Consider the following 12,297-nt stretch of genomic DNA (forward strand, 5'->3'; position numbering starts at 1 on the left):
TGTCATCACAGCTCTTAATTAGGTCGATTCAAATGCATGTAAAATAATAAATAAATCTGGCCTTTTCTCTTCAAAATATTATATTCAGTTAGACTCGGGGTGTGTAAACGCGAATTTTTCTCTTATTACCAACTTACGTAATTAAATTTGTACAAACTAGACTCACTATATTAGATCTTTAGAGCTCGGGTGCCTATCTCAACATTGCGCTAATGATCGAGTTTGGCATCTGATGAGTATCAGATGCTTGACTGTTTTTCCAACAGGTTTTGCTTTGTAAATCAGAAAGGTTTATATTCTTCCTTTTAGCCTGTGAAGATAGCGATCCACAGTGAAGCAAAGGGCCGATTCTCTTCATTTTACTCATTGTCGACTTGCCCATAAACTGTTTCACTTATACAGATGACCTAGCAAGTCTAACTTCGCAAATTAATGATTTACAATCCATTCGCCTCTTCCAACTGCTCTTCCTCTCTTTTGAGCAATGGTTCGTCAAATAGGAAATGAAATTTAATACTTAAACGTGCCAAAATATAACGTTATCCTTAGTTAGTCCTCCCTTTATACCTAGTTCAGACTGTATTTCCTTGCGCAGATTGAGTACAATACTTTGGACTCTAAAATAACGATGTTAATTTCTGTGGGCGGAAGTGAACTATCAAGGGACTTGGCGTACCTCAGGTAAAAAAAAATCAACATTTGACACCTTAGAAGTACATCTAACACCTCCAACACTTAGAAGTACATCACAAGTGTGCAGAAATGGTTTGTTGTATGCAAGTGCTTGGGTTTCACGTATCAACGGGTAGTGCTCCATCTCCCTACTCCTCCCAAATTCTGGTACATATTTATTTATCGTAAGATTTCACAAAAGAAGTACCATTGATTGTTGAAGAAGTTGAGAAAACAGGGATTTGGCCAAACCTTCTTCATTCTATCGCCTCTCATAAAATTAAATGCTGGGATTATAAATGGACACTGACTAAATTCGCTGCACTTTTCGGGGCACATCCCTAACAAACAGAAATCTTTAGAACTAACCAAAACAGACGGCCTCAGCGGGTGATGGAATGGAAAAAAAACTAATTGTGCACATAGTTTCTGTCCAAATATTTAGAAGATTAACATTTGTTACATCAGACCTCATTTTAATCATTTTATGGGAGATTGTTTTCTACAAAAATAATACAAAAGATCGGCTAAGTAAGGACCCAGGCAGTGCGCACAGGTGTGCCACTATTAAACATTATTATTCAAAGGCGAATCAACTTTCACATGCCTGAATAATCTAAACTGTCAATCAGTGGTTGAATAGATGTTTGCCGCCGTGTTTTTACATCTACGGCTTCCGAAAATTCCTTTCAGCAAGTTACCTTTGTCGGCATCTTCCCTTTTAAGCTTTTAGATAACATCTTCTTCAGTTGTTTGAACGGACACTTTGTCGTTGCACTCACCATACCATACTGTAGCAATCTTCTTTACCAGTTTGTAACACCCTTCCCGTAATTGGATAAAAAAAGTATGATAAAAAAGTGTTTAACTTTCAACCATAAGCTTCTTTCAACCTCACCTTCGACGCTTTTGAAGCGTATTTGATTCTTTAAAGGATAAAACAAATTTATCGCTAGAATACAAATAAAATTATATAAATCTTCAGTTCTATTGACCTGTAGGCCAAATTCAATCAGCCAGCTGATAAACGTATCTTCCTTCCCTCCTTACTCTCCTATGAAAGCAGGTGTTCCGCAGGTAAATATTTAGAAATCTATTTTATACACAATTTACACTGATGATCTTCCTTCGCATCATTACTTCGACCTTTGCTGATGATACTGCTCCTCACTTCTCATCCCGAATCTATCTCGGCCCCTAAACACCTTCCACAACATCTATCCTTCATAGAAAAGTGATGCTAAAAATGGAAGATAAAGGTGAAGAAACTAAATTCCACTTTTACGCTCCGACATTTGTACTATTTTTTTTTTTTTTTTAATGATTTAAGGCGCGTCAACATTGAGGTTATTGGCGCCCGGAGCTTTTTTCCGTGCACTGCCGGCCTCCGAACAGTGTTTTCTCGTTACAGACAACACTGACCATCACCGAACAGTGAGCTGTAAGAAGCTCCCTAGGAAGAGAAAATCTAAGTGCCAGCAGCTGGATTCGAACCCGGGACCTCCGCGTGGGAATCCAATACGCTACCTGCATAGCTAAAATCCCTCTTGCCCATTGTTAAATTCAATGCTATGTTGATTTCTACTTCTGAAAGAATACGCTATCTTGGGTTACCTTTAGACAAACGACTAATTTAGAATCTTCACACCAGATAGAGAAGTATGAAGACTAACAGATAATTTGGCATCAAGACTATTCCACAAACTACCTAAATTTGCTTTACAACTTACATTGTACAAAACTTTGCTGTGACCTATACGGACTTACGGATTAGAGATGTGGGGTTCTGAAACCAATCCTTACAATCCAAAAAATCTTTCGAGAAATCACCAGTGCTCCTTATTGTGTCGTCAGTAAAATACTACATAATGATCTATCCATTCCATTTTTGTTTAATCTGATAAAATTCCGCTATCAAAGATCCCCAACTCCTTATCCTATCATCATAAATCCCTTTTTCAACAGCTTTCAAGCAAAACCTAACCCAATACTTCCGTTTAGGCGACTAGCGCCAGTGGCCACATACATTATCATTTTCACTAATTCCAACTCCATTAAGTGAAACCATTGGGTACCTTCTTCAAATGTCATTCACATGATTTTATTCTGTGTTCTCTTGTTGTAAAGTATGCAGTTGCAAAAAGACAAAAAAAAAAAAGAAGTTATTTATCAGCCATTTACTTATTGGTCTTTCTTTAAACAGTAGGAAGTTTGTCTGTAATACGCAGTTTTAAAATAATTGTCAGGGTAGATGCGTGAAAGTTGATTAAATTTTAATTTTATCAGTCTTTATACATATGAGTCTAAGCAAATGTTTGGGCAAGTCCGTAGAGTGTTTAAGTTGGTCAGTTCTAGAATTCACAGCAGGCTAAGATGCTGTGATTTGATTCCACAGTTGATTCATTATCACAAGAGCATATGGGTGTCTATTTGAATCTCAGCCTAATCATGGTACTGTAAAACGGGTCGACTTTCTGAGTATTCAGTGAACCATGGTTTTACTGGAATGGAGGACTGTATTGAGGAGTAGAATTTTCCTTTGATGGTATTTGAGATTGAGTAAATTTGAACCCATATAGTGTAGCAGATTCTTTTCTAGAAGTTTCTTTATATCAGAGATTGTTAGTGACTCTATTGGCGTCTTAAATTGAAAATACTGTTATTGTTAATTTGATTTGTCTTGCAATAGCTTCCGTTGGAATCACCCATTACTATTCGAGAGAAACCTGGGCTGAAAATATACACAAACTTAATGTGTATTGCATTTTATTGTTGTGGCAAGCGGAGACGCCTCACTTAACTATCTTAAGGTGATTTTAATGTGGAATTGAATCTAATTTTATCGAGTACATTATAACATGAACGAATACAAAATTAATGACAGACTTAAGAAACTGTGTTAATCATTACTCATTCTTTATAATAAGAGGCAGATAATTAATTATTTTACATAAATTATTTAGATACGCTGTTGGTTTTTTTTTAAATAATTTTTTTAATTAACAGAAGTTCGCACCATATGTTATTAAAATGTGCTTTTTGTTCCGACGGTTTTCGTCAAATCTGGGATTGCTAAAAGCTCATTTAGAAAATCAAAAAATTTTATGGAAACATGTATTTTACTCGGACGCTTTGGACTTTAAATGAAAGTTGAAATTTCCGTTACGAGTTCTGCCAGAAGGAAAGAGAGAGCGCTCTACCGGGCTACTGTTTCCTCTCCTCAGACTATTGTCGCTAAGATCGATTCAATTTTTATCGATTCATTAATTTTGAAATGCACTAATCTCAGTATGGGAAAAACATGCGAATGTTTCCTCTCCGATTTATGTAGAAACGCCATTAAAAAGTCATGGCAAAATCAGTGTTTATTTGTGCAGAAAGATTCGTAGTCTTAATGATCGATTGTTTTCCTCACCTCTCAGTTTCCATTCCAATCCTAATTATCGATGCAATTGAATGATTTAAGAACAGCTACTTCCCTTACAGCTTCACTAATCTCCAATCGACTCTTTTCTCAGACTAATACTGTTTAGTTTGGGCTGAATTCTGAACCAACATTAAGGTCTCTTCTAATAATCATTTTCTTCCTCCTCACAGTCTAAGGGTACGTTCACAACGGAGCTGTGAGCATAGATGATAGCGGAGATGATAGCAGTGATGCATCAGCGCTTATAGAATAACCTAGTACATTCTTATGTGAGCGTGCACAACGAAGCTTCGACTAGTGGCTCATACTCGCTGCTATAAACGAGCATAGATGATAGAATTGAATTTTTCATTTTTCTGCTAGCTGAACTCCAGTATCGGAGCTTCAAAATGGACGTCGAAAAATTATTTAGTGCTGTCTTTACTCATTATTTTTGGTTATTATTTTATTATTTACTTTTAAACAATATTTTGTTTTTTAAATCGTGCTTACATTTATTTTCATGTGTATTTATTTGTTTTTTTTTCAATAAAATCATTACTTACCTAAGAGTAATCACTAGTTTTTCTTCTATGGTTATAGGATTTCCATGACAATTTTTCCAAAGTTTTCTTAATTTTGACCTTATTTTTTCTAAAATATAGTCGAATGTGGGTGGACCAATCCTCACATATTCAAAAAAACGATCCGGATAATTTCTAAGTTCCTTATATAAATAGTGAAATTCGCCCAAAGTACTTCGTTTTTTATTTATGGGATGTACATGATATTTTCTAAAGCGTTTTTTCTTTAAAATGTACCTTTTTGTTGCTGCTGAACATAAAAACTCTTCTTCACTACTCGGACATGTTGCATGTATCACAGCTCCGTTGTGCACACTAATCAGCGATTATATTTTACTCTATCAGTTATCATCTCTGCTATCATCTATACTCACAGCTCCGTTGTAAACGTACCCTAAGGAGTAGAGATTTCTTCAACCAAAATTTATGTAAATGTATATTTTGGAACCATCAAATCTTTATAATACGAGTATTATTGTTAATACTCATCTTTAGAAACATATTCTTTGTACTTACCCACTTTATATTTAATCCCTTTGTTGGATCCTTGAAAGAACTTGTTCTGTAATGGATCAGACACTTGTTAAAACCATGAGGATAATTAAAAGGAACAATTTTAGTAAAATAATTAAAAAAAAAAAATATTAATTTTTATAACAAATAGTTTATTTAATTTGCAATGTCTTCAACTTTTTTTCTTGCCTATTAGGACTACATAGTTACATACATGAATATACATAGAGTGAAACGTATATTATACTTGCTATCAATACAGATGACACTGGGTTGTTCCAAAAAAAAAAAGGAAAAAAAGAAAATAACATTTATTAAAAATTAACAAACAAACCAAATTAAAAAAATGGTGTCCTGAAATAAAGTTTCTCTCGTTTAAAAAATTTGTGATATTCTTCATTAATTTACAAAATTGTGTTTCACAAAGTGAAGGAGAGGTTTCCCTTGTAAAGCCAGGGGAGATGCAAGTATTAAACACTTGTGGAGTCACTTTATCTTCTAAAATTGATAGAAATAGGATAATTTTTTTTTTTTTTTTTTAATTTTAATATAAATTTAAAATTAATGAAAGAAAGGCTTATTTCTTGACATAAATTTTTAATTTTTTGTTCTCTTATTATTAATTTCTTCTTTTTTATTTTGTAATTTTAATTTTTAAATTTATTCACAAACTAGCCTCATTAAAATATATTAATTTATAGATAATACTGCGAATAATAACGTAATATATAGTTCCTAATATTTACAAATTTTGACACATATGTTAAATACATATACATTATATTAGAAAATTCGTATCTAAATTCGTAATATCAATAATTTGCTTTTTCTTTTTTAATTAATTTTTTTTTTTTTTTAACTCATTTTATTTGTTAAAGCTCATTGGAATATACAAAGTTTTCTTAAGAAAAAACCAACCTCTGTAAATTTTAACTCCCTCTCATTCTATAATACAAATTACTACAAACACGAATATATTAATTTTAATTAAACAAAATTTAAATACATTTACAATGATTTTGTTATTTGGGGTTTGGAACAACCCAAATGGACGTATAGTACCCTAAAATTATTATTTATTTATTTTTTACACTTTTTTTTTTTTTTTAAATTTATTGATGGTGACAAATAAAGTTAATTTTAAATATTTATAAAATTTGATTTCCGAACTTATTTTTTGTTTTTAATTTTTTAAATTTTAGTTTACCTTGACTAGTGTTGCCTCGAGTCTATTGCTTGTGCGGCCACCACGAAAAAATTGAGAATATTTCATAAATGTATTTCTCTATTTTTTTTTTTTTTTAAATTTGTTATTTATAAAAACTTTTATGTAAAACAGTCTCATTTTTCGATGGCGACTTTTTAATCTTTCATTTCGAATTTTTCTTTATGTTGTCTGCGATCGGCGGATAGGCTGTACATGTTTAATTTCTTTTTCCTTTCTGTTGAAGTGATAATATAATTGAAAATAATATAAATATCTCATAATTAGCCCATGTAATCCACGCCCGGTGGAGCAATAACAGAGACACTGCGCTTTGGTACATTGCAAATATATATCTAGTACATAAATGTACACTTTTGTGTAAACAAATATGTCCTAAATCGTAAACAGAAACCAACAAAATAAATACAAATTAAATTGAGTATCTACCAAAATGTCAGTTATTTTAAATATTTTATTCAGATAATAACCAGTTTTATTTCAATATTATATATTTCTTTGTTTAAATATATATCGTGTATTTATTTCCATTTAAAATATAGATCTGCAATATAACACTGTAAAAAAATATTTACTTTTTTATATTTATTTATGTAATGGTAATATTTTATGTAGGCTTGACTGTGTTGATAAGGGAATAGACCTAATAGAGTAACCTTCAGGTATATAGGTAGCACCTTGTTCGGAGGTCTGGGGTCGTCCCTTTACGGCACTAGAGGCTTTTAGATCGGGGTCACGGCAAACAACAGAAACGAGCATTCTATAAATAAAAACTCAAATATATATATATATATATATAATGTATATATGTATATCACATTCATACTTTCTCCTTGGACTGTACAATAATCGAATTTACAATAATGTTACTATTACTTTTTTTTTTTTTTTGTATTTTTATGCCATTAATTTTATTTTTCTTTAATTTACGATTATCACAAAGAAATATTGGGTTGCAGCAACGTGGCTGGTCAGGCTCTAGGTGTATCCGGCTTGCTTTCTGGTTGACCGGACGAGTTAGAGCTTGACGAAGGTGGTGGAGAAGCATATGCAGGACTTCCTGCTGCCGCTGCTGCAGCCGCAGCAGCCACTACAGCTGCCATCGATTGCGAGGAATGCGCTGCCATTCGACTATAAGAATCGAATAATGCCGGATCGTGTGCCGCATACAATCCTCTATAGAGATCAGGATGTGGCCGAGCCGTGTAAGGCAAACACCTATTAACCCGTGGTGTTACCATTTTACAACCGCTAGCTCGCCCGCTTTCATCTTTGTTATTGGCCATATCGGCCAAAGACCAGATGCGTGGTTTGGATGATGCCGTCGTACCTCCTCCACCGCCTCCGGCCCCTGACGGCGGTGTGGCCGAAGGCGGTGATGAAAACCTTGGGTAGGCTGGCGCTAGGAAAAGGCATTCAGGTGAGTCTGGCCTGGATTCACTCCATTCAGAGCCGGTATCACCGCCGCCTGCGTTACCATTGCCACCGCTGCCAGATCTCTCGAAATCTAGCCGGTGGCTTCCACGGTCGCCGTCTTCGCTGGAGGCCGTGCCTGAATCCTTTGAATCTGCAACAAATTAATAAAGAAGTTAAATTAACAAATAAGAAACAAATGTTATAGTATGCTGTTTCAGTTTACAAAAATGTGGAAAGACATTTGACGACATTTTTAAGGGAGCAGATATTAATCCGTCCAGATGATGTCCACTTTCCGTTTAAACTGTTTACTTCGTTAAGTAAAGTAAAATAATAGCCTATTTGTTCAGACGGTATTTACGTCCAACTACCAATTAGGTGTCGTGGACGGAGGCGACTAGCAAACGTACTTTACTGTAAATTTCTTTTATTAACCATTAAATAAAATCCAAGGCCTAAAGACCGGGAATCGAACCCAGAACCACAATACATATTAGCTTTACAGGTCTCGCCTCTAACCGCTCGGCTACGGTGGCGCCAGTAAAAACCAGTAATCAATCTTTAAAAACTGATTAGAGAAGTGAGCTTTCCAAAATCAATCTGATTGCCAATAGTAATCAATCTGACCCATTGGCAATCCAAGTCTTCGCCGAATATATATGTTTTAGAATCCCCATGAACACGAAATGGATCAAACAGTTTGGTCAGTACAATTTTGGAACGAAACATTGCAAGCAGTTCTTTTGTATGATTACTTAAATCCATGGAACCAGTTCTATAAGATTTTGTTTAAAATTTATCAACCATCAACCTAAATCATGAACTTGAAATTTTTCAGATCTTTCTTGAAAATGGTAAGAACAATTTTCTAGAAAATAGTTGCGTTTACTTATGTTATAAGCAGTTCTTCGTCAATATGTAATTTTAAAATTGTTTTCAGGATTAAATAATCCTTAAACTTTTACAATCACGCTTCTCTGTGAAATTTGATTTTAAAGTATGGTTCTTCACTACGACTGATTATAACATTAATAAGAATAAACTTTGTACAATAGCTGAAATCCTAAATATAAAGCAAAACTTGATTGGAAGTCCGCAAATTTGTCCAAAGATTTTTTAAATATTCTAGATTTTAAGTTAAAAATTTTTCTACATTTTTCAGCTTTTTTTTCGAATTATATCATTAGTTTTAGAAGTATTCTGAGGGAGTTCTGAGATATCACTTCATTTTGGTAACTAATGCAATTTACTGTTAGTGAAATTTTCTTTAAAAGAAAACGCATTTTGAACATACAGCTTCATGAAGGTATCCATCTGTTGTTCAATCTAATGATTTCTAAAAATCGTATAATTAATTTCTTTGCAGAAAAATTTAAAAAAGTGCTAATCAATTGAACTCTAAGCAGAATAATAAAATAAAATAAAACAGTTTAGTCATATTAAAAAGTTAAACAAGAAACTGAGAGATGTATTTGGAGTGCATTAGGGGAAGGCAGGATAGAGCTCAGCATCCCTCAGCAAAGTCATCATCATCTCCTTACTTGTGTGAGTGTGTGAGTGAGATAGAATATGGAACCCCTCTATGGGAAATATCAGAGTTCCGTTATGGCTAACCCAAACGGCGTCAGCAATAAACTGATTAAGCACTATCCCTGATTTATGATGCCATTGTCACAAGCCAGAAATACTAGAAAAAGAAGACTGGCTTTAATTGCGTATTATAGAAGGTCACGTGATCGCATTCGTTGCGCGAGCTAGCTTAACTCTTGTTTGCAGACTTACATACATGAACCTCCTCGCCCTCCTCGCCAACCCCTTACCCCACTGTTTGACACAGTTGGTTCTCTGAATAGAGGGAGGCTTTTTTTTTTTTTACAAAAGACAATTTTATTCATGGACGTCGCTAAGCCGACGTTCTCAGCGTAAATATTTGCCTTCAATATATACACAGAAGGGATGGGGTGTTCATTCTCTACTTTTTATACACTGTTTTCAAAACCTCTGTATTGTTATACCAGAAATGTACACATGGCCCGTAACAGTACTGTTATTGTAGTAGGTAATTTTCCTTTTTAAATACGTATTATTGTATGTATTTAATAAATTGTTGAACAGATTTATTGAACGTTCAGATAAATCTGGCATTTTCTCTTTAAAATATTATATTCAGTTAGACTTGGGGTGTGTAAACGCGCAATTTTCTCTTATTTCCAACTAAAGTAATTAAATTTTTACAAACTGGACTCACTATATTAGGTCTTTAGAGCTCGGGTGCCTTTCTCAACATTGTGCAAATGATCGAGTTTGGCATATGATGAGTTTCTTGCGGAAGACAAAGAACAAAACAAAAAATCTTCCTTACACTTCATTAATCCTCTCATCCTGTTTTTCCAACAGGTTTTGCTTTGTAAATCAGAAAGGTTTATATTCTTTCTTTTAGCCTGTGAAGATAGCGATCCACAGTGAAGCAAAGGGCCAATTCTCTTCATTTTACTCATTGTCGACTTGCCCATAAACTGTTTCACCTATACAGATCACATAGCTAGTCTAACTTCGCAAATTAATGAGTTACAATCTATTCGCCTCTTCCAACTGCTCTCCTCGCTTTTGAGCAATGGTTCATCAAATAGGAAATGAAATTTAACACTTAAACGTGCCAAAATATAACGTTATCCTTAGTTAGTCCTCCCTTTATACCTAGTTCAAACTGCATTTCCTTGCGCAGATTGAGTACTATACTTTGGACTCTAAAGTAAAATAAAATAAAGTAACGCCTATTTTTTTCAGGTAGGCTTTACAACCAACGGCCAAATTAGGTGTCGTGGACGGAGGCGAGTAGCACATGTACTTTACTATAAATCCCATTTATATACCATTGAACCAGTTCCAAGGCTTACGCCGGGAATTGGACCCTATGCCTCAATAATAACTTTACATCCTGGGCTGGCCTTTAACTGGAAGCTAGAGCATGCTGATAAGGCAAGACGCTATAGTCCCATTTTAGTCACCTTTCTGCTGGATAGGTGATGGCTCCTACGGGGGAAACTGAAGAGAGAGTAGGAAGTAAGCAGAGGAACTACGCTCAGCTTTCTTGGTCTGAGGCTGATGAAGATGGATTAGGCTAATTACGATCGTAACAGAACTGCAGCGTTTCTCGGCCTAGAATTAAGATAGTTTCAGCAAACAGATGGGTTTCCTTACGAGCTGTTGTTCTCAGAGAGCATTTGAAGTAGTTGGATCTAGTGTGCGATGGCACCTACAGATACTTTAAAGTGTTGGAGGAGACTGCAGCATATCTTTTAACTGAAAACGCTATTTTATTCTAGGAATTCGCCTGGGACGCTTCCGTCATTGGAGGAAAACTTTACCTGGACCCTGTCAGGTTTTCTTAGTTATCTAGGACTGTATCAATACTATCAGGTTTTTTAGGTATCAATCATCGGAGTCTTGGACATTGACTAAGAAACACAATAGTAAATTGCAGGTAACTGAGATATGGTATCTGAGGAAGGTAGAGAGGAAGACCAAAAGAGACAGGATTCGGAACGCCACAATAAGAACCAACTAGAAAATATAGCCAGCAGAAGAAGTAATAGAAGAGAATAGATGGATTCTGAATGAATGGCTAGAGTAGCGTATGAAGCAAAACTGGAGTGACGGAGAGGAAAAGATAGACCGCGGTGCAGTCGGGGTAAAGGAGGCGTGCGAGAGAAGAGGAATTGTGTGGAACGATAGGAGAGCTTGGGCAGCAGACAGAGAATGATGGAGCACACAAGAAGAAGGGAGCCTTACACCGCTAAGGCGGAGGAAGAGACGTACGATTCTGATGATGATCTAGGACTGGAAACGGTCTAATATGGATTCGAAATAGATCTTCTAGGAGGCAAGCATTGTAACAACTACCCCCACAACAAACCAAAATTAAAAGAGACTAACCAATTTTTATAAAATTCTTTTTAGAGGAGAAAGTTGAACCATGAACAAAAATGTGCATAACTCTGTCAGCCATATACAAATCGTGAGGAATGCAATTAAATTTTAGTGTCACTAATAAAGAAGAAAATAATTCTACTTAATTGAATCTTTCGGATATTGTGAGTTAAAAAATATCTTTCCAGAAGTTTGAGTAAGTATCAAAAATATTGTTTAAATAAATAGTTTATGTATTTTATTACAACAAAAATAGTGATAAAAAGGAATTAAGAATGTTGTTTAGTTGCATGACCATGTATGAAGGAGCAATTAACTATGTAGATCACGTATGTGTGAATATGATTGTTGTTATGTCCGGCCACTGTAGCAGAACATCATGAAATTACCACCAAGCCAATCACTCAGACATGATACGCCAACAATAAATATTCAATGATGACCGCAACTGTGTCTAAAAGTGTTTCCGGTCACTATTTGGTTTGTCTGAGGGCAACTGGGTCACTTCGTCAACTAAAAATAACATTAATTTTTTTTTTTTTAACAGCGGG

The 12,297-nt window shown here is 34.8% G+C and overlaps 1 protein-coding gene across 2 annotated transcripts in view; it reads right to left on the reverse strand.

The window, feature by feature from the left end:
- Positions 1–6,268: 6,268 nt before the first annotated feature.
- mirr (iroquois-class homeodomain protein mirror) overlaps positions 6,269–12,297 on the reverse strand; it is a 162,793-nt gene continuing 156,764 nt past the window's right edge. For both annotated transcript variants that reach the window (XM_074118925.1, XM_074118923.1), the window contains exon 5: positions 6,269–7,967. In XM_074118925.1, the coding sequence (XP_073975026.1) occupies positions 7,372–7,967 (596 nt within the window). In that variant the 3' untranslated portion in view covers positions 6,269–7,371. The remainder of the gene's footprint in view (positions 7,968–12,297) is intronic.

This window comes from Rhodnius prolixus, unplaced genomic scaffold (genome assembly GCF_049639745.1).
Source record: "Rhodnius prolixus isolate KJV_2025 unplaced genomic scaffold, Rpr scaffold_2, whole genome shotgun sequence".
Classification (NCBI taxonomy): domain Eukaryota; kingdom Metazoa; phylum Arthropoda; class Insecta; order Hemiptera; family Reduviidae; genus Rhodnius; species Rhodnius prolixus.